Source organism: Heptranchias perlo, chromosome 31 (assembly GCF_035084215.1).
Source record: "Heptranchias perlo isolate sHepPer1 chromosome 31, sHepPer1.hap1, whole genome shotgun sequence".
Lineage (NCBI taxonomy): Eukaryota > Metazoa > Chordata > Chondrichthyes > Hexanchiformes > Hexanchidae > Heptranchias > Heptranchias perlo.
The window spans coordinates 1,445,891-1,469,302 of NC_090355.1; the positions used below are offsets into that span (position 1 = coordinate 1,445,891).

Below are 23,412 nucleotides of genomic sequence, written 5' to 3' on the forward strand. Positions count from 1 at the left end.
AGAATACCATTTTCACAGCGAGTTTTACCTATTTCGTATGGCTCTTTGTAGTAACAACAACAACTTGCATTTATTTCGCATCTCTAACGTAGTAAAACGTCCCAAGGTGCTTCACAGGAGCGTTATCAAATAAAATTGGGCACCGAGCCACATAAGGAGATATTACAGGAGATGGCACCCCATCCACCACCCTAAACATTCACTCCCTTCACCACCGGCGCACTGTGGCTGCAGTGTGTACCATCCACAGGATGCACTGCAGCAACTCGCCAAAGCTTCTTCGACAGCATCTCCCAAACTTCTACCACCTAGAAGGACAAGGGCAACAGGCACATGGGAACAACACCACCTGCACGTTCCCCTCCAAGTCACACACCATCCCGACTTGGAAATATATCGCCGTTCCTTCATCATCGCTGGGTCAAAATCCTGGAACTCCCTAACAGCATTGTGGGAGAACCTTCACCACACGGACTGCAGCGGTTCAAGGCGGCGGCTCACCACCACCTTCTCAATGGCAATTAGGGATGGGCAATAAATGCTGGCCTCGCCAGCGATGCCCACATCCCATGAATGAATTTAAAAAAAAATTAGGATAGGTGACCAAAAGTTTGGTCAAAGAGGTAAGTTTTAAGGAGCGTCTTAAAGGAGTAGAGAGAGGTACAGAGGCAGAGAAGTTAGGGAGGGAATTCCAGAGCTTAGGGTCTAGGCAGCTGAAGGTATGGCCGCCAATGGTGGAACAATTAAAATCGGGGATGCGCAAGAGGCCATAGTTGGAGGAGCACGGAGATCTTGGATGGATGTAGGGCAGGAGGAGGTGAAAGAGATAGGGCGGAGTGAGGCCATGGAGAGATTTGAAAATAAGGAGGAGAAGTTTAAAATTGAAGTGTTCCCGGACCGGGAGCCAATGTAGGTCAGTGAGCACAGGGATGATGGGTGAATGGGACTTGGTGCGAGTTAGGATACAGGCAGCGGAGTTTTAGATGAGCTCAAGTTTATGGAGGGTGGAAGATGGGAAGCCGGCCATCAAAAATAGTAAATTATGCAAACTTTGATCTTGACATGGGCCTATTTTATTTTACTAATCAGTGTCGCTAACTGGCACTGATTTAGCGAGAGAGTTCTCTGCCTCACTGACTGTTTCCAAATTCAAACTTGTTTCACACTGTTTTTTCACTCGGAAGAGAGAGCTAACAGCTTAATTGTTGTCCCTCCCCCAGCTTTCTGTGTCAAGGATTGGCTCATTGTGCTGTCAATCAAGAGTACCACCTCCCTACTTGGCGTAGGTCCCATGGCAACAACATTCTCTGGCCAGCTAGGCCAAGTCCTCTGCTCACTGAATGAAACCAATCCAACATTACAGGTGCTACTATCTCTAGGGGGTGTTGGAATGCGCTAACATTGTCTTAAACGGATTAGGTATGACAGTTTTAATGATTAACCCATTTCTCTTCAGGACAATGCATCAAACTCCTTTGGTTTCAGAAGCTCCGGGCTTTTTGCCAACAAATCAGAAAAGTATGCTTGGACTCTGGGAATCAACCCTTTGTGTCTTGAGCCTAACTTCATATCAGAAACAAATTGGGATTGATTTTCATCTTCGCCTGGGCAGTAATCTGACAGAACAGATCGCCCGCCCTTTATAGAAACTGCTCGATTTTAAGTCAATTGATTTGGACAAGCAGTGGGAAGCTTACCATTGCATTGTGTTAGTAAACTGCACGGTTTTAGCTGATTAACAAAGCGTCCTGCATTTGGGATCCCTCAACCTTTGCCTGCCCCTCAGCTCCCTGACCTTAAGTAAGTGAGGTGTGACCCTCTGGGGAGAGAGTTTGTACTTCCTATTGGGCAAACAGAAATTCTGCAGGTGTACATTTTTCAGTAGCTTGATTCAGAGATTCAGGGTGTCAGGTACCTGACTGACCAAAAACAGTTTTTAAAAATAGTTGACAAACTGAATGTTATGTGTTTAGTACATATATCGTTATCCTCTGTCGCATTTTCTGTTCCTGAGTCAGTGTGGGTGTAAATGGTGGGTAATTTATATGCATGTTGTCCTGCTTTAATCTTTGATCTAATATCAGTCAATGTGACTGAATATTTAGGACATAGGAACAGGAGTAGGCCAGTCAGCCCCTCGTGCCTGCTCCGCCATTTGATAAGATCATGGCTGATCTGTGATCTAACTCCATGTACCTGCCTTTGACCCATATCCCTTAATACCTTTGGTTGCCAAAAAGCTATCTATCTCAGATTTAAATTTAGCAATTGAGCTAGTATCAATTGCCGTTATTTGCTTCTTTCTATTCTCTAACCCTTCCTTTCAGGTAGTAAGAGTAAACAGAAAAGATTAAATACATTTTGCTGTTTTACATTCTGCGATAACTAGGTGTAATGAATCGGATTTTGCATCTGTTGTTTGAGCTGATTTTTTAAAATTTGTAAAATTTCTGTAAAGTTAAATTGTGTATTTTTTCCCTCTCAGTAATAAGCCAGCAGCCCGAAACCAGGCTGGTTACCATAGTGACTTTGTTTTAATTAGTAAGCAAATTAATACAATCTCAGGCATTTCATGCCATGGTGAGACAGTGGCACTCTTGTGCATCCGAGGGTCTATGTGTTGGTTCATTCTCATAGTGGGGGGCTTACCTAAGGCAGAGGCTGAGGTACTTTGTACTCACATCAATGACAGTAACTTTGATTGACAACTTGGTGGGCTGAAACCCCATCTCACAGACTTAACGTAGGGGACAGAGATGTCCGTGTCTCTTTTTTTATTTCTCTCTCTCTCTCTCTCTCTCCCCCTCCCACCCAACAACGAGCGAGCTGTCTTCTATTAGTAGCAACAGGAAATTACTTGCATTTTAAAAGGTATGAACCAACTAGCTTAGTTAGCGTGATGACCCTACATTTATGGAGTTAGTTAGTAACTGGATCCTTATTATTTTCCATAACCAAGGAAAATTGATTGTTTTCCCTTTGAAAGCTGTGCACTGTTTATTCATGAATTTTATGTAATTTAGGTATTGGCTTGAGGCTGTGGCCGTCCAGATACAGTGCTTTTCTGTCTGTCCTCTAGAGAGGTGAAAGCACGTGCGCTATTTCAGTACTCCGTATATGGAATAAGGGTTCTCTATTGTGAACCCTGAATCATGCTGTTGTTTAACGAGATATTGGGCAATAAAAGGTGCATTCTGGAATGTAGGGGACGCGAGGTTCGCTTATGGGAGTGACCAGTGACGCAGAACCCAAGAGAATACTTAGTGTAAAAACCCGGAAGTTGTGACACTAGGTAATAATGCTAATGGACACAAAAAATGTTCTCTGGCTCCACTGAAATTTTTAGCATTTCCACTGTTGTTCTATGCATGTAATTTAGAGAAATACAACATACTGTAAATCTAAAATATCTTTGCTACAAGTATTTAATGACTATGCAATATTTTATTACCTTTTTTGGCCTAAAATGCCTGTGGGTTTGTGCTATATAATGGTCTCTTGAGCCCTGAGTTTTCCCAGAATTCTGGTTGTGGCATAGAGGTCAACACTGTGGGGAGGCTGGATGTTTTCCCCACAGGGAATGAAGGAAGATTTGAAGCTGTGGTACTCCGGCCCAGTCTTTAATGCCGAGCAACAGTTAGTTACAGACAAACATAAAAGGATGTCTGGAAACAGGTTTTCTACCTGAATTCTGAAGTTGGTAAATGGGGAGTGGTGCTGGAGGGACTTAAACAAGACAGACTCATTGGGGCAGAAGTGACTATCTTGAACTGATAGCTGAAATGTTTTCTCTTTCTGTTCAGTGGTTGGAGTCGAAGGTCATTTGTTGGCTGAGCATGGTATTCCTGCAGAAGGCCAGCACCAAATCAGCTTCTCCCCAGACAAGCAGCACACTACAACGCTGGCGAATACATCTGCAGTTTTTCCTTTATCAGGTGTATGCTAATATGAGGATCGAGGAACTCTTCAGCATTATTCGTGGTAAGTGGATACAATTACATCTTCGTAGCTAATCATATTTTATGAGAGGAAGCGTGACACTTTTCCTCACTCTTGGAAAACAGATTTTTAGTAGTTCCAATGCTTTCAGTTTGCATCTAGAAATATACTGGGTTATTCCTGGCTTTAGTAACTAGTACTGGAGAGGCAGCTTGCAGCTTTATGATGCTAACATGGAAGTACCTCTTCCAGCTACTGTACAGCTGGTGGTTGATAGATCCTAATTTCTTTGATTTCCCGCTCTTCCTAGACCTCTAGCCTGGCCCTAGAGCCAGAGGTCTGATGAGTGGAAATGAGAATAACTGTTGGGATTCAGCTACCAACAGTGTTCTAACTGAGGTAACATTGTGGAGATAAGTATTGGAGGTCTGAGCTGAATAGGTTAAAAGATTAGCATCAGTTCCTAACGATGCAGCCATTCATAAAATGCAATATATTTATGAAACTGAGAAAGACTCTGGACCTGCAATTCAGCTTAGTATCGTGAAACTATGGGTTAATTCATGGGGGACCGTATTTCGACCCACTGACTTTGGCATAGATTCTGTGACTTCCAGTGATCGGGTTCAATAAATAACTATGATAGCTAGAGAGGACTTTGACTTCGCTAACCATCTGATTGCCAGATTTATTTTTTCTTCCATCAGTTTGGCTCTATTTTGTTACGGTATGGTTGCACTGAACTCACTGTCTATTGAAGAACACTCATTTGAGAAACCCCCGCTGGCAGCATTATTCCTTTTGGTTCACTACAGATGAACTTCACACAGTTGATAATGGTGAAATAAGATGGACAATTAGAAAACAACTGACTAGATAGTCTTCAACAATTGTGCACAGAATCACTTTTTCATGACAGACAGTGGTGCTGCCAAAGTTAAGACTTTTGGAAATGTGTTTTTTTTTAGGAGAAAAATGATTGCAATCCCACTGAAATAAACAGGAGCCATGTTCATTCCAGGGGGTGAATTTTAACCCCCAAGAACGGGTGGGTGGGCAGTAAAAATGTTCTGTTTTCGGGGCGGGACTGCATCCCGGCTCCACCGCGCCTACTTCCGGATTCGACCCAGACCCGTTTGGAGGTGCGCACGCTTCTGGCAGCTGGAAGTCCCGCCGGCACTTAAAGGGCCAATTTAGGTATTTAAAGTACTTAATGCTATTAACTTTTTGTGTATTGAGTTACACAAACCATTTTAACTTCTCCTGTACGTGTCTCCCGTGGCCTCTGAAACACACCGTGGAAACAGTGGAGAGTTGCAGCTGGCCCTCATTTGGACCTTTAAACCAGTGATTGACACGTGAATAAAAGGTGAGTTTTTGCAGCAGAGCAATCAGTTCTCTCAAACAAACCTTTGGCTGGGAGTTCTTTGTGTTTAGACTGAGATTTCTTTGTTCACACTCAGAATTCTTGAGTTCACACATATTTACCTGCATTTTGGACCCCCTCAAACTGATGACATCAGGATGGGGGGTGCAATGGATTTATTCTATAGTGCACTTGAGGAGGAGGAACATCACCATCTGCAGCAGGCACATCGTGCGGTTCTGGGAGTTGCAGGTCCATAAGCCACTAAGACCTGCAGAAGAGCAGCTGACGTCGCAGGACGAACTACCCACGTGAGAGGGTGTACAGGCCGAGGCTGAGCTTTCTGGACCTCTCTGAGGAGCATTGTCGATGAAGGCTCAGATTGAGTTGTCAGGTGATCTGCAGGCTCCTTCATGAGCTACAGAGCTGCACCTGGCTGTGCCTGGTGGCTAGGCATTGCCCGTCGCACTCAAAGTGACCACTGCCTTCAATTTCTTCACCTCTGGATCCTGCCACCGGTCTCTTAGTCATCTGCGCATAAGTGTATACGACAGCCTAGCAAACAAGCCATCCATGACCTATGTCAACTTCCCCATCAATGACATCAGCCAGACTGAGAGGGCAGTGGGTTTCAACTCTCTAGGTGGTTTCCCATGGGTGCAGGGCGCAATTGATTGCACACACTTAGCAATCGGAGGACCTCCACATGAGCCTGGAATGTTCATCAACCGAAAGGGATATCACTCTATCAATGTGCAGCGGGTTTGCGACCGCCAGAAGAGGTTTCTGCAGGTGTGTGCCAAATTCCCTGGCAGCTGCCGTGATTCCTTCATTTTGTGCGAGTCCAACATCCCGGCCCTCTTCCACGCACAAGACGGACTTAAGGGTTGGCTCCTTGGAGACAAGGGATACCCCCTGCAGACGTGGCTCACGGCACCTGTGAGAAACCCCACCAACGAGCGATATGACAACAGTCACATCACCACCAGGTCTGTCATTGAACAAGTCATAGGAATGCTAAAGATGCATTGACCTGGGGGATCCTTTAGTACGCACCAGCGAGGGTGTGCAGAATAATAGTTGTATGTTGCGTCCTGCACAACATCGCACAGCAGAGAGGGTTTCAGGTGGAGGAGCTCGACTGTGCTCATGAAGCATCCTCATATGCCGGCAATATTGAACAAGATGATGTTGGAGGAGGAGGACGAAGATTGGCAACCCATTGGCAGAGCAGCGACGCACATGGCTGCTCGTTTTGCCAGGGGGAGTCACTCAAAACTAATGGGTTCTCACAAGTAGATCTGCAAACTGAAGATAGTGAACTGCTCAGACTGCCTGGAACAACCACCGCTACCACCAACACCAGCCTCCCCACTTGCACAAAGCAGTCCTTCAAACACGCATACACCCATTGTAAAGTTGCTCAATGGATGTCGTCAAGTTGGCGTTCATGATGAAGCACATGAAAGGGTGCTTTCTCAAAAGGGACACAAAAATGGGCAAGACGTGGTGACAATTATAACACTTAATGTGCATGTAAGAAAAAACAAATATAAATGAAAAACTTTACATTCTGTCAGAAATCCTTCTGCATAACCATGGTGATTACAAAATCTTAGCCTTCCTCTTCCTACCACTTCTACTTGGTGCATCCCCTGTGCCTTCAGCAGATGTAGTGGCAGTTTGCTCATGTTCATGCCCTGACTGCTGAGTTGCTCTCGGCCTACGACCTCTGGGCTTTGAGCGCATGAGGGCCCCGCCAAAGACTGCACCACCTGCATCTGTGCAGGGGCAGACTGAGCCATCTGGAGAGGAGGCAGCATTGCGGGTACTGGTTGAGGGTGGGGATGGGCAACAGGTGAAACATGGGAGCGTTTGAGTGGAATCCCCACTTCTATGTCCCCTCTCACCATCATCCCTCTTCTGGGCCAGGGCCACATCACTCATCACTCTGCTGAACAGTAGCTTGGAGCACATCTGTGATGCGTTCTAAGGCCACACCCAAAGTATCTATCTGCCTATTTAAGGCAGCAGGCATGTTGGCATCCTGAGCCTGCACGACCGTTGTCAGGGCCTGACTGGACTCGTTTGTGAGCCATGCTTGATGCTCGATGTGGGCGTTGCTGGCGAGGCCGGCATTTATTGCCCATCCCTAATTGCCCTTGAGAAGGTGGTGGTGAGCCGCCTTCTTGAACCGCTGCAGTCCGTGTGGTGAACGTTCTCCCACAATGCTGTTAGGAAGAGAGTTCCAGGATTTTGACCCAGCGACGATGAAGGAATGGCGATATATTTCCAAATGTAAGGAATCTTACAACACCAGGTTATAGTCCAACAAATTTATTTTAAAATCACAAGCTTTCGGAGATTATCTCCTTCGTCAGATGAATGAATGAAAAGGGTCTCAAATCGCATATCTTATACTATGTTGGGACAGCATCACACCAATCAAAAGGTGTCGTTGTTATTCAAACAGGCCAGTCACGGAGAACAGCACGTCCCAGTACACTAGATATACATTGTGTCTATTACACAGGCAGGCAGAAAGAAACTCAAAATGGCAGAGAGAGAGAGAGAGAATTTTAAAAAACATATAATTTTTTTCCCCCTTTTTGCTGGTGGGGTTACGTGTAGCGTGACATGAACCCAAGATCCCGGTTGAGGCCGTCCTCATGGGTGTGGAACTTGGCTATCAACTTCTGCTCGACGATTTTGCATTGTCGTGTGTCTCGAAGGCCTCCAACCAACGCTATACACCAGATACATCGACGACATTTTCTTCCTATGGACCCACGGTGAAGAATCACTGAAGAGACTACACGATAACATCAACAAGTTCCATCCCACCATCAAACTCACCATGGACTACTCCTCAGAATCGGTTTCTTTCTTGGACACACAAATCTCCATCAAAGACGGGCACCTCAGCACCTCACTCTACCGCAAGCCCACGGACAACCTCACGATGCTCCACTTTTCCAGCTTCCACCCCAACCATGTCAAAGAGACCATCCCCTATGGACAGGCCCTACGAATACACAGGATCTGCTCAGACGAGGAGGAACGCGATGGACACCTACAGACGCTGAAAGACGCCCTCGTAAGAACGGGATATGACGCTCGACTTGTCGATCGACAGTTCCGACGGGCCACAGCGAAGAATCGCATAGACCTCCTCAGAAGACAAACACGGGACGCAACCAACAGAGTCCCCTTCGTCGTCCAGTACTTCCCTGGAGCGGAGAAACTACACCATGTTCTCCGCAGCCTTCAACATGTCATCGATGACGACGAACACCTCGCTAAGGCCATCCCCACGCCTCCACTGCTCGCCTTTAAACAGCCACCCAACCTCAAACAGACCATCGTTCGCAGCAAGTTACCCAGTTTTCAGGAGAACAGCGTCCACGACACCACACAACCCTGCCACGGCAACCTCTGCAAGACATGCCAGATCATCGACACGGATATCACCATCACACGAGAGGACACCACCCACCAGGTACATGGTTCATACTCCTGTGACTCGGCCAACGTTGTTTACCTCATACATTGCAGGAAAGGATGCCCCGGAGCATGGTACATTGGCGAGACCATGCAGACGCTGCGACAACGGATGAACGGACACCGCGCAACAATCGCCAAACAGGAGGGTTCCCTCCCAGTCGGGGAACACTTTAGCAGTCAAGGACATTCAGCCACCGATCTTCGGGTAAGCGTTCTCCAAGGCGGCCTTCGAGACACACGACAACGCAAAATCGTCGAGCAGAAGTTGATAGCCAAGTTCCGCACCCATGAGGACGGCCTCAACCGGGATCTTGGGTTCATGTCACGCTACACGTAACCCCACCAGCAAAAAGGGGGAAAAAATTGTATGTTTTTAAAAATTCTCTCTCTCTCTCTCTCTCTGCCATTTTGAGTTTCTTTCTGCCTGCCTGTGTAATAGACACAATGTATATCTAGTGTACTGGGACGTGCTGTTCTCCGTGACTGGCCTGTTTGAATAACAACGACACCTTTTGATTGGTGTGATGCTGTCCCAACATAGTATAAGATATGCGATTTGAGAACCTTTTCATTCATTCATCTGACGAAGGAGATAATCTCCGAAAGCTTGTGATTTTAAAATAAATTTGTTGGACTATAACCTGGTGTTGTAAGATTCCTTACATTTGTCCACCCCAGTCCATCACTGGCATCTCCACATCATGGATATATTTCCAAGTCGGGATGGTGTGTGACTTGGAGGGGAACGTGCAGGTGGTGTTGTTCCCATGTGCCTGCTGCTCTTGTCCTTCTAGGTGGTAGAGGTCGCGGGTTTGGGAGGTGCTGTAGAAGAAGCTTTGGCGAGTTGCTGCAGTGCATCCCGTGGATGGTACATACTGCAGCCACTGTGCGCCGGTGGTGAAGGGAGTGAATGTTTAGGGTGGTGGATGGGGTGCCAATCAAGCAGGCTTCTTTGTCTTGGATGGTGTCGAGCTTCTTGAGTATTGTTGGAGCTGCACTTATCCAGGCAAGTGGAGAGTATTCCATCACATTCCTGACTTGTGCCTTGTAGATGGTGGAAAGGCTTTGGGGAGTCAGGAGGTGAGTCACTCGCCGCAGAATACCCAGCCTCTGACCTGCTCTTGTAGCCACCGTATTTATATGGCTGGTCCAGTTAAGTTTCTGGTCAATGGTGACCCCCAGGATGTTGATGGTGGGGGATTCGGCGATGGTAATGCCGTTGAATGTCAAGGGGAGGTGGTCAGACCCTCTCTTGTTGGAGATGGTCATTGCCTGGCACTTATCTGGCACGAATGTTACTTGCTACTTATGAGCCCAAGCCTGGATGTTGTCCAGGTCTTGCTGCACGCGGGCTCGGACTGCTTCATTATCCTGAGGGGTTGCAAATGGAACTGAACACTGTGCAATCATCAGCGAACATCCCCATTTCTGACCTTATGATGGAGGGAAGGTCATTGATGAAGCAGCGGAAGATGGTTGGGCCGAGGACACTGCCCTGAGGAACTCCTGCAGCAATGCCCTGGGGCTGAGATGATTGGCCTCCAACAACCACTACCATCTTCCTTTGTGCTAGGTATGACTCCAGCCACTGGAGAGTTTTCCCCCTGATTCCCATTGACTTCAATTTTACTCGGGCTCCTTGGTGCCACACTTGGTCAAATGCTGCCTTGATGTCAAGGGCAGTCACTCTCACCTCACCTCTGGAATTCAGGTCTTTTGTCCATGTTTGGACCAAGGCTGTAATGAGGTCTGGAGCCGAGTGGTCCTGGCGGAACCCAAACTGAGCATCGGTGAGCAGGTTATTGGTGAGTAAGTGCCACTTGATAGCACTGTCGACGACACCTTCCATCACTTTGCTGATGATTGAGAGTAGACTGATGGGGCGGTAATTGGCCGGATTGGATTTGTCCTGCTTTTTATGGACAGGACATACCTCGGCAATTTTCCACATTGTTGTTTAGATGCCAGTGTTGTAGCTGCACTGGAACAGCTTGGCTAGAGGCACAGCTAGTTCTGGAGCACAAGCCTTCAGCACGACAGCCAGGATGTTGTCGGGGCCCATAGCCTTTGCTGTATCCAGTCCACTCAGCCGTTTCTTGATATCACGCTCCAGAACTAGCTGCGCCTCTAGCCAAGCTGTTCCAGTGCAGCTACAACACTGGCATCTAACCAACAATGTGGAAAATTGCCCAGGTATGTCCTGTCCATAAAAAGCAGGACAAATCCAATCCGGCCAATTACCGCCCCATCAGTCTACTCTCAATCATCAGCAAAGTGATGGAAGGTGTCGTCGACAGTGCTATCAAGCGGCACTTCCTCACCAATAACCTGCTCACCGATGCTCAATTTGGGTTTCGCCAGGACCACTCAGCTCCAGACCTCATTACAGCCTTGGTCCAAACATGGACAAAAGACCTGAATTCCAGAGGTGAGACTGAAGACTGTCTTCTGTGATGGTGGGGATATCGGGAGGAGGCCGAGATGGATCATCTACTCGGCACTTCTGGCTGAAGATAGTTGCAAATGCTTCAGCCTTGTCTTTTGCACTCACGTGCTGGACTCCGCCATCATTGAGGATGGGGATGTTTACAGAGCCTCCTCCTCCCGTTAATTGTTTAATTGTCCACCACCATTCACGACTGGATGTGGCAGGACTGCAGAGCTTTGGTTGTGGAATCGCTTAGCTCTGTCTATAGCATGTTGCTTCCGCTGTTTAGCATGCATGTAGTCCTGAGTTGTAGTTTCACCAGGTTGGCACCTCATTTTTAGGTATGCCAGGTGCTGCTCCTGGCATGCTCTTCTACTCTCCTCATTGAACCAGGGTTGATCCCCTGGCTTGTTGGTAATGGTAGAGTGAGGAATATGCTGGGCCATGAGATTACAGATTGTGCTGGAATACAATTCTGCTGCTGCTGATGGTCCACAGCGCCTCATGGATGCCCAGTTTTGAGCTGCTAGATCTGTTCTGAATCTATCCCATTTAGCATGGTGGCAGTGCCACACAACACGTTGGATGGTGTCCTCAGTGCGAAGACGGGACTTCGCCTCCACGAGGACTGTGCGGTCACAAAGGTGTAGCTGTACCTCTATTATTCTCAATCTCAACGATGGTTCCCGGAAATCAGCATTTGTGTCCAGCTGAGCAGAGCTTGGAGAGGAGTGCACCCCGCAACTCCACACTTACCCCTGCCACCAGTGTCTGCTCGTGCTCACTTGTGAGTGGTGAATCAGCAGGTGACAACCCAACTATCTGCCTAACAGAACACATCGAAGAGCCAGTATCTGCGCTGGTACATGGCTGGATATGATGTGACGGCGCACCCTCAGAGGAATTGAGCTCCTCTGAGGAATCGCTCTCTTCCTTGGCATGTGCCTCCTCTTCAATCCTTGAAAGCCCTGGAAGAGACTATAAGGCAATATTAACAATCATTGCAGAAATTATTTTGCAGTGAGCAGGTCAAGCATTGATAATATCAATTCATGATGTGTGTGAAGGATATTAAAGTTCTGTCAGCAGCCATATGCGGGTTGCCAGTCTCACCAGCTCTGATGGCCAGGCATTCAACCATGCGGCTGAGCTCCAAGGCCGCCTCCTCTGTCTCTGTCAGGCACTATTTGTGGTGGTCCCCCTCTAGTCTGACTCCTCTCCCGTGCATTTTGCGCTCTTTTCTGCAAGGGGAGAAAGTACAGATATGTGAGGGAGTCAGGATGACATCGACACCCGATGGATACATTGCTTTGGGTGAGGCTGCCTACTCATCAGGAGGTGAGTATCAGACAGATACATCACATTGCATCAGGATTGGGGTGAATGGGAGTGGTGGGTGCACAAATGGGGAGATGAGGAAGTGCACAGAAAGTGAAGGTAAGTTGATGATGAGACTTAAGCGAGTGTGAGGAGTGATGTGATGGATTAGGTTTGGCAAGACAGAGTGAGGGGGGGGTAATGTACACCACAGGATGTGGGTGAATCAGTAACTGTGTCACTTTTTTCCTGAATTGGTTAGGTCATTTAAAGCACTCCCTGCACTGCACCCGTGTCCTTGCCACAGTTCTGCTGCTCAGCTCTTGTGCCACCTTGAGCCAGACCTTCTTGGTGGCAGAGACAAGGCACGTCTTCCGATCTGCCGAGTACAGTATGTCCCTCCTGCTCCTCCCAGTGGCCAGTAGCAACTCAAGCGAAGAGTCGTTAAACCGGGATGCTGCCTTAGTCATTTGGTGCTCCATATCTGCAAATTCCTCCTTTCTGTCTCAAAATCCATGGTTACAATGGCCCTTTAAATGCATCAGTTCCCAGCACGTCATTAGGGTGCACAGTACGCCCACTGCGCAGCTTGGAGACGCGAAACCCGGAAGTTGCATTGTGGACATTCAGTTGAGTTGCGATCGCTTGAGACAACGCACACAAAATTTTTCTGGGTTTCCCACACAGCTATTCGCCCCACCCCCACCCCCACCCCGGGCTGAGTTCCCGCCGCCATGTTAAAATTATGCCCCATGTGTCTATATATTTTTTAAATCAGTCAGTTTTTCTCAAAATGTATGTCAGCCTTTATGCTAACAGGACTGCCCATTTTCTGTATGTTTTGTGTTTGATTAAAATGCACATTTAATGTAATCTAATTAATTGGGCTCAGAAACCAGTGTTTCCCTTGGAAGTTACTGATCTTTGTTTTGTTTTGAACTGCAGACTTCCCAGAATCCAAGGCAGCATTGCAGGACCTGAAAGTTTGTCTTGAAAGGACCAATCAAAGGCAGCAATTGCTTTCATCACTAAAAACTGCCCTGGAGACCAGGCTTCTCCACCCAGGTTTGTGCATAATTATTTGTCTCCGTCCAGCTTGCAGTGTTAGCTGCATACTTTCTAAAATATGCAACATGAGATGAGCAGAGTTTGGGAGTAGTGCACCGCCTAAAAAGCAGACATTTCTTGGCCTCAGTGGCCTCCAACTAAAAGAAGCAGAAATTCCTTGTTTCACATTTTATCTGAGCTGCTGAATGTTTTTAGGAATCTAAATGTCAAGGCTGGTCATATGTTCTGCTCCATCACTCAGGTGACAGATAGGGAGCCAGGGGTTTATTCTGTCAAATCTTCACACGGTATTATATAAGGACATTTCAACCATGAGGGTTTCAGAAATAGGGTGATTCATGAAAACTATTGCAAAGCTGAGTAAGTGAACATTGCATTCAAGTATGATATCAACTATTGTATAGTTAGATATTGGGCAGTAGGGGCAGACCCCTAAAGGCAAGATGCTCGGACCTCTTGCGTACCCGAGAGAATATCTAAGGGAAGATGCAAAGTTTGTAACAGCAGGGTATTTGACCACAGGGGATGGGGGCAGCTACATAGCTGAGTACGATCCTGTCCTCACTGTTTCCAGCAGAAGTTCCCTGTGGAGTCCTGCCAATTTTCTCTTCCCTCACCAAAGCTGCTGAAACCAATTGGAGCACACCTACAGGTGTCCCAGGTGAGATAAACTAACAGCACAGACTGGGAATTGAACCTGGGGGAAGCTACTTGCACCAGTTCTATCACTAGGTAAACTGCTTGTGATGCAGACCAGAAAATAATTTAAATTGGGATGGAACAAGATGGTAAGGCGATTGATTATTGCTGGAAGAAGGGGCTAGAATTTTACCTAACATTTAATATCATCAGATTAGAGGTTGCGTGTTAACACTCAGTTTTACACTCTTGCTGTTGTGCCATTTTAACTGCAGAGGTTAATGTTCGGCCAGGTCATGTAAAATTAAACACCGTTCACTATTTTTCTAGAAATTGATCACTATGATGATTACCTTGAGATGCATATGTATATAAAATCTAACTCGCTTAGTAGTGTGAAGTATATTGTCTGAAATCTTGAATATTGCTAAGGTGCAATATGGCTAACTGATGCCAGGCTACCACATAATTTCAAGAACTGCTTACTGTGATCGATTTAGGCAGTTGGATACTTTTTTTTCTATCAATTTTCTCCTCTGCTTCGACTCGTCCTGTGTTGCAGTTCCATAGGTGCTGGAAGTCTTGCAGTACCTCAGCCAAGTGTATATTCCTGGTGCGATAGACCCCTGGACAGTGTCAGCAGGCTATTTGACTGGGGGCATCACGAATGAGCCCGATCCCATTCTGTAAGGTCCAGATAGAGATCAGGAGGGCAACCTTGGCTGACCTGTTTCTCCTCCCTGCCCAACTGATTAACCAACTCAGTGCAGCCAGGAGCGAATCGAATTTGCGACTGTCTGTTCTATATGGTTTAGTAGTTCACCTGATGGTGCCTTTGGCTACTAGGCCATCAGAGTAACTGAATTTGTGTCATTTTTCTGTAGGGGCAGGATAAGGATAACAATTTCACCAGAAAGAAAATAACTCTAGACACAATTTCTGAATTAAATTTCTACCACAGATTCAACATTTTGCTTTAACTCTGAACTTGCTGCTCATTGGTCAAACATACATAGAGAGCGTGTTTCAAATCTGGTTTTGAACAGTTAATGGGGTAACATTTCTTTGTTTAGGGGTGAACACTGCGGATGTGATAACCTTGTATATATCTGCAATCAAGGCCCTTCGCGAGTTGGACCCATCCATGGTTATTTTGGAAGTGGTGTGTGAGCCAGTCCGCAAGTATCTAAGGTACAGTGTTGCATCTCCAGTTAGGATGAATGGACGATGTGTAAAGTAAACATCTGTGTTTGAGGGTGAGTGGATTATGCAGTTTGCTCACTGTCAGTTCTTAGTTTATACAGCTTGGTGTTCTCGACGAGAAAATGTTATATTTATATTAGTAGATCTCCAGTGGCATTGCTCACCGTGAGTTGGTGGATATACTGTTTGATAACAGGTTTATCAACAAAGTGTGATCGGGAAGTAAGTGTGACATTTACAGGGAGTGCGTGCTATACACAAGACTTCAATATATTACCGGTTGATTGGAGTTCGTATGCATTGCGTTGCAATGAATGGAGATGGACATGTGAGTTAATACAGTTTTAATGTCGGGGAAATGATTTTATGATGCTGTGCTTAACAGTGGGCTTCATTCTCATGTTAACAACGCAGAATAGTGACTCAGAAGAGTCCTTTTATAAGATGGAGAACATGATTTGACAGAACAGACCAGCAGTAGTGTGAGAAAGGGAGTGTTACCAAGAAATAATGAACAGCAGAAAGATGGGAGCAGGCAAATGAAATGGATCAGCAGCTTTAATCAGGAAGGCAGGATTTGGAAAGAAATCAAGCTGGACTTTGAAAGTGTCAGGTTAGGATTGGGAAGCAGGGTTCACTAGTTGTATTTTCTCTGAAATCGTGCTTCTGCCTGGTGCTCCCCCATAGTGGTGTTGCACAGAGTAGGACCTCAGGAATGTGAAGAATCGTGAACCACATCTCGTATTCTGTGGCTTGTGCACATTGATGCTCTATTTCACTATGCAGCCTTTCAAAACTTCTCTTTCAATTTTGAAAAGTCATGCTTTTCCCCCCCAAAATTTAGAATAATCAAACATTTTCATTCTGTCATCTTTTTAATGTTAATTACATTATCTGCTCAACTCATCAAGTCTGCAGTATTTTGAGCTATTTCATACTGAGTTGAGTTTTTGATAATTCAGTCAAAGTGGTCAGAATCGTTAAAGTGTGCAAAATAACTGAAGAGTTATGGACAGCTTGGAATCAAAGCATTGGAAATGGCTCTAATTCTGCAGTGTGTTGCATTATCTCGAGGGATGGAGTTACTGCTTTGAGCTCCAGGCCGTATAGAGGAGTTGTATAAGAAAAATAGGGAAGGGAGAAAGTTAATTGCTGGGTCAATAACTAGATATGTTACATCAGTGAGGAGTGGAAATGAGTTGTAAGTTATTGAGGGTTTGTGAAGAGAAAAGTTTTGGGGACGTGAGTGAAATGGACTGGACATGTTTAATGAACTTAAGACCTAGGGGGAAGGGAGCTTTGGGTGGGTGCAGGGAATAGGATATGCAAGGTTTTGAATTAAAGGGTTTTAGGTGGTTAATTTAAAGTAAGTTGAAGTGGAGGATTCTGTTGGTAGAGAACTTTGTCCCTCTGACAATTAATAGCATGGTTCTGTATCTAATGGATGTTAGTTAATTCCACAGTAGAGGTTTGGACTATATTAAAGGGGTCTGGAAGTGCTTGTGGTTATTGTATATGTTGGGATGAATGGTATGACCAACAATTAATCAGAGGCAGTGCAAGCTGGCGAAATTAAAGTTCAAAGACTTAAATATTGAAATGACTACATTTGGAGTCATGTATCAGTTTTAATTGCCATGTCTACAAAAAGATTTGGAGATGATGAAGATTCAAAGAGCAACAAAGGTCATACAGTTCTTAAATTGTTGAGCTATAATAGGAGCTGGTAAGGCAGTTCGACTTGTTTACTGATGGCAGGGGGGAGAGGTGTGATTAAAATTTTTAGAATTGTGAAAGGGGTCAGAGGGTGGGATGGATGTTAAAGAAGTTCCTCGTGTTGAATCAGATGTAAACTAGGTGACAATTAAAAGCTATGGAACTTTGAGCTAAACATAATTTAAGGAGCAACTGCTTTACTTTTTAACGGGTATTGTAGGTAGACCTAGAGGACATGGTAGACCAGATATGCTTTTCCCTGTTATCTATTGTGTCCTTTCAAAAATGCAGTTAATTTTTAAGCTTTAAAAGTCCAGTTCTTCATTTTCTTTGTTTGTTTACCCACAGGACACGGGATGACACTGTCAGACAGATCGTAGCAGGTTTGACTGATGATTCAGAGGGATCCAGTGATCTGGCGAATGAGCTGTCCAAAGCAGATCCAATCACACTGGAGCATGGACACGACAGTGATGATGACATGTCTGATCCAGAGGATTGGCTTCCTGACCCTGTTGATGCAGATCCAGGTAATCCTAAAACTCCCAAGAAGCAGGAAGAGAAATGATGCGTGAATCTCGGAGCAAGGTCTTTGAGGCTTTGGAATGGTTAAAGGGTCACAGCTAGATAACTGAACAGCCCAAGTCCTGGAGCTAACAGCATGTGCTTGTATTCTGACAACAAATGGATCAGTTAATAAAAAACCCGAATCTACATCTAAAATTATTGGGAAGATTATTGCTGTTTTCTTATCAAGTGAACAGTTTAATTCAGTGATACTGATCAGCTGAACATGGGTGAGATTCACTTATTACATGAATGGACAGTCTGTTTAGGGGAGGTAGCAATATCAAACAAAAGTTTGACAAATGTTTCTGTGGGAATATAAGAATTAGCTCTCTTTTCTCCCTAGACTGCAAACTGCTCACAGTTGAGTCGGTAGCTAGCCCCTAGAAGGCACACAGCAGTGACCCTAAGATGATTCTCCCCCTGATTTCCCCTCGCCACAGCCACATGTGGCTGGGATCAGGAACTTGAATGTGGGATATTAACTTTTAAATATATATAATGGATTTTTAAAAATAATATTGTGAGAATTTAGAAGGCTCTTAATGCGTTTATATTATTGTCAAGGATTCGCTTTAATGAGGAAAACGTGATGTAATTCTGTAAACCAACCCTATTTTATATATAAAAAAAGAGCCAATTTTTCCCAATTTTTGCCACTTCTTGAGGCTGGCGTACAGTTCCATTTTTCCAACATTACAACAGTGACTACATTTCAAAAAGTACTTCATTGGCTGTAAAGTGCTTTGGGACATCCTGAGGTCGTGAAAGGCACTATAAAAATGCAAGTCTTTCTTTCTACAATTGTGAGTGGACTATTTGACTGTGGGTCTGTTCTCGATACTCTCTTGGAGTGACCTCAGTCCATGCTACAGTGTAAAAATAAGATATCTGGACAGTGCAGAGTTGGCATCTGAGGCAACATTTATCAAACTTTTCTTTGATATTCCACCCACCTGTAAACAGATTGGAGTCGTGTGTAGGCCAGACCAGGGTTGTGAACCAGTTTGGTTTTTACCACAATCCGGTAGGTTTCATGGTCACTTTTTCTGGTTCCAGCCCAAAAATGAACAGATTTATTGAATTCAATTTTGACAACTTGCTGGGATCTGAACTCCAGGTTGCTAGTTGAGTACCATAATTACACTACAGAACCCTGTTGATACTGGAGGAAGGGAAGGGAGAAAATTATTCAGAAAAACTGTTTGAAACCACTGGTTTCCAATAGGAAAAGATTAATGTGCATGACTGTTCAAAATCAATATCTTAAGGTTAATACTATAAATTTAGCAGGATAAAAAGTATTTGATTCATCTTATAACTTGGCTTGTGACAGAAATCTACATTGAGATGTTGCCCCAGGTGCTACCTCGGCACCTTCCAATGTCTTATTTCACACTGTAGCGTGGACTAGGGTTACTCCTCACTGTAAATCCTTCTTTAATAACCTTTGTTTCTCCTTAACTTGATTTCAGGTAAATCTGGTTCTAAGCGAAGGTCTTCTGACATCATCACCTTGCTGGTCAGCATTTACGGCAGCAAAGAGCTGTTTATCAATGAATACCGTACGCTACTGGCAGACCGAATACTCCATCATTTCAGCTACATCACCTGCAGGTACCAAGATGCTTGCAGTGTTGGATTAGAAATATTTAACTGTAACTGATCTACCTGTGGGCGTTGTCCTTCGTTCCATGAGATTTCAGATTCAGATATCAGGGCTGTCTGACATTGAATAGGATAATTGTAAACAATTTTACAACACCAAGTTATAGTCCAACAAATTTATTTTAAATTCCACAAGCTTTCGGAGGCTTCCTCCTTCCTCAGGTGGAAAGCAAATGGCATGTTGGCCTTTATTGCAAGGGGGTTGGAGTACAAGAGTAAGGAAGTCTTACTACAATTGTACAGGGCTTCACCTGGAGTACTGCGTACAGTTTTGGTCTCCTTACCTAAGGAAGGATGTACTTGCCTTGGAGGTGGTACAATGAAGGTTCACTAGATTAATTCCTGGGGTGAGAGGGTTGACCTATGAGGAGAGGTTGAGTAGAATGGGCTTATTCTCTCTGGAGTTTAGAAGGATGAGAGGTGATCTCACTGGAACATAAGATTCTGAGGGAGCTTGACAGGGTAGATGCTGAGGGATTGTTTCCCCTGGCTGGAGAGTTTAGAAGTAGAGTGCTTAGTCTCAGGATAAGGGGTCGGCCATTCAAGACTGAGATGAGGAGGAATTTCTTCACGCAGAGGGTTGTGAATCTTTGGAATTCTCTACCACAGAGGGCTGTGGATGCTGAGTCATTGAATTTTTTTTAAGGCTGACATGGATACATTTTTGGACTCTAGGGGAATCAAGGGGATCGGGCGGGAAAGTGGAGTTGAGGTCGAAGATCAGCCATGATCTGATTAAATGGCGGATCAGGCTCGAGGGACCGTATGGCCTACTCCTGCTCCAAGTTCTTATGTAAGGCTGACACATAACTAGTGGCACGGGAGAAATGCGGTCACAGAATGCTACTCTCAGGATAGCAGCATTTGTGTGCCCTCCTGCATGTCCTTTCAGGGATCTGCACATGTGGCAGAAAAGAAGGCAGGGCCAGAATGCCCATGCAGCAGTACAAGAGATGGGGGATCTGGTGTAACAGGTCCCATCTACCAAAATACCTCCCAAAATTGAGTAGTGAACCAGAGGACAATTTTGCCTACCATCTCCTGCAAACAGGTTTCCATGATGTCTCTTTTAAAGTCAACTGGATGATACACAGGAAGCTTTGTTAGATGTAGCCCAGAGAGATTTTGCTTCCTCTCAGATCACGTACATCTACAGGCAATTCAATCACTTGATTGTGGGTAATGAAACTTGCTTAGTAGAGAAAGCTAACTATAACTGTCAGTTATGACTGAGATTTGAGTCCAGTCCTCACCTGGTGTAACAACTGCAGTCTTTATCTCCCTATCTTCGTAACCTCCTCCAGCCCTACAACCCTCTGAGATCTCTGTGCTCCTCCAATTCTGGCCTCTTGCACATCCCCGATTTTAATCGCTCCATCACCGACGGCCGTGCCTTCAGCTGCCTAGTCCCTAAGCTCTGGAATTCCCTCTCTAAACCTCTCCGCCTCTTTATTCTCCTTAAAAACTGACCTCTTTGACCAAGCTTTTGGTCCCCTGTCCTAATATCTCTTTATGAGGCTCGGTGTCAAACTTTGTTTGATAATCGCTCCTGTGAAGTGCCCTGCGATGTTTTACTACGTTAAAGATGCTATATAAATGTGTTGTTGTTTAAAAATGCAATAGTTTGAATGTTAAAGTGGAACTCCACTGTTAGTCACTAACAGCAGAATGAAATTCTGCTGCAGCTAAAACTCATCAGAGCTGTGTCTATCCTATTCAAGATGTGGAGATGCCGGTGATGGGCTGGGGTTGACAATTGTAAACAATTTTACAACACCAAGTTATAGTCCAACAAATTTATTTTAAATTCCACAAGCTTTCGGAGGCTTCCTCCTTCCTCAGGTGGTGTGGAAAAAAAATCCCCTTGATTCCCCTAGAGTCCAAAAATGTATCCATGTCAGCCTTAAAAAAATTCAATGACTCAGCATCCACAGCCCTCTGTGGTAGAGAATTCCAAAGATTCACAACCCTCTGCGTGAAGAAATTCCTCCTCATCTCAGTCTTGAATGGCCGACCCCTTATCCTGAGACTAAGCACTCTACTTCTAAACTCTCCAGCCAGGGGAAACAATCCCTCAGCATCTACCCTGTCAAGCTCCCTCATAATCTTATATGTTCCAGTGAGATCACCTCTCATCCTTCTAAACTCCAGAGAGAATAAGCCCATTCTACTCAACCTCTCCTCATAGGTCAACCCTCTCACCCCAGGAATTAATCTAGTGAACCTTCGTTGTACCACCTCCAAGGCAAGTACATCCTTCCTTAGGTAAGGAGACCAAAACTGTACGCAGTACTCCAGGTGAAGCCCTGTACAATTGTAGTAAGACTTCCTTACTCTTGTACTCCAACCCCCTTACAATAAAGGCCAACATGCCATTTGCTTTCCTAATTGCCTGCTGTACCTGCATGCTAACTTTTTGTGTTTCTTGTACGGGGCCACCCAAGTCTGTCAACACCAACATTTAATAGTTTCTCACCATTTGAAAAATATTACTCTTTTTTATTCTTCCTACCAAAGTGAATAACCTCATTTCCCCACATTATACTCCATCTGCCATCTTCTTGCCCACTCACTTAACCTGTCTATATCCCTTTGCAGACTCTTTGTGTCCTCCTCACAGCTTACTTTCCCACCTAGCTTTGTATCATCAGCAAACTTGGATACATTACACTTGGTCCCTTCATCTAAGTCATTAATATAGATTGTAAATAGCCGAGGCCCAAGTACCGATCCTTGAGGCACCCCACTAGTTTACAACCTGCCAACCTGAGCCTCGGCTCAGTGATAGTACTCTCGCCTCTGATTCAGAAGGTTGTGGGTTCAAGTTCCACTCCACAGAAGCAGAATGTCATGATGAACCTGCAGCTAGCGCTTGCCCTCCGATATCTCCATCTCCAACATAATCCACTGACTGCCTCTCCAGGAGCTTCACTGCTTCCTCCTCGTTGGGGACAAATAGCCTTGAGTTTGGGTGGCAACTGGCCAATCCCTGCCTTGTGTTATAAATGTTGTTCTTACAAAAAATGAGAATGCCCCCTTATTGCCATGAGACACAGTCAGACCCAGGCATCAGAAGTCAGATGACAGGTGCATGAAACAAGCTGTGATATACCATGTGAGCTGCATGCACGTGAGTGAAGAAAGTTTGGGGGTATAAAGAGCCCTGCGGACCCTCGATGATATTAATGGTGATCTCTTGAAAGTGATAGTAAGTAGCAAACCTGCTTCGTGCTATGGATTCTCGAATAGTGCAGCTGAATTTTCTTTGCTGATTTGTTACGGTCACTAAACTCCTCGCTACACTGGGGGTCATGGAGGTGATACTTAGTGCTAGGGCCACATCTTTCCATTGTGTCTGCGCAGTTCCTGATGATACCTACCCCTTTAAACTGCTGTAGCTGTGTAAATCCTGGCGTAATATGCCCCCATCGACCAACGGCAAGTTTCCAGTGCTGAGTCCATTGGGTGGGCTGCAGTCCGGCTCTGCCACACTTAAGCCAGAGAGGCAAACCCAGCTGTTTAATTTTTTAATTTCAGAGGTTGTCGTTGTTTTTGTATCTTCACACTCTCCCCTTGGAGAAGGCTATGAAGTAGTGGAAGGATTTGCAGGCTGATTAACAGTTTGACAGCCCATAACATGAATACTCCTTCCATGGCTGTAACCATCTTTATACGGATATGATGATTACTGCCGGAGGGTTTTATGGGCTCCCACAACCCATGTGATGAGGGGGAACCGCCCACACCCACTGAACACGAGTATCTCGCTGGATGTCAACCCAGAATTCAGAGTTGGAGCTCCGGTCTCCACTCCCCAGGACTGTTTGGTGTGGGGTTCACAGCTTGCACCTTCTGACTCAGAGGCGGGAATGCTACCACTTGCTCCTATTTCAGTGGTGAAAATTCAGCAACACAATCATATAACACTTGCAAATGAGGAAAGTAATATTAGTAATATTGTTTTTACTGCAACAATGTACTTCTATCAAATACTTCC

The 23,412-nt window shown here is 45.3% G+C and overlaps 1 protein-coding gene across 1 annotated transcript in view; it reads left to right on the forward strand.

Annotated features, from left to right (window-relative positions):
• anapc2 (anaphase promoting complex subunit 2) overlaps positions 1 to 23,412 on the forward strand; it is a 62,753-nt gene that overhangs the window by 21,520 nt on the left and 17,821 nt on the right. Inside the window, exons 4-8 of the mRNA XM_067969515.1 lie at positions 3,804 to 3,981; positions 13,500 to 13,619; positions 15,335 to 15,452; positions 17,529 to 17,710; positions 19,223 to 19,364. Coding sequence (XP_067825616.1) covers positions 3,804 to 3,981; positions 13,500 to 13,619; positions 15,335 to 15,452; positions 17,529 to 17,710; positions 19,223 to 19,364 — 740 coding nt within the window. The remainder of the gene's footprint in view (positions 1 to 3,803; positions 3,982 to 13,499; positions 13,620 to 15,334; positions 15,453 to 17,528; positions 17,711 to 19,222; positions 19,365 to 23,412) is intronic.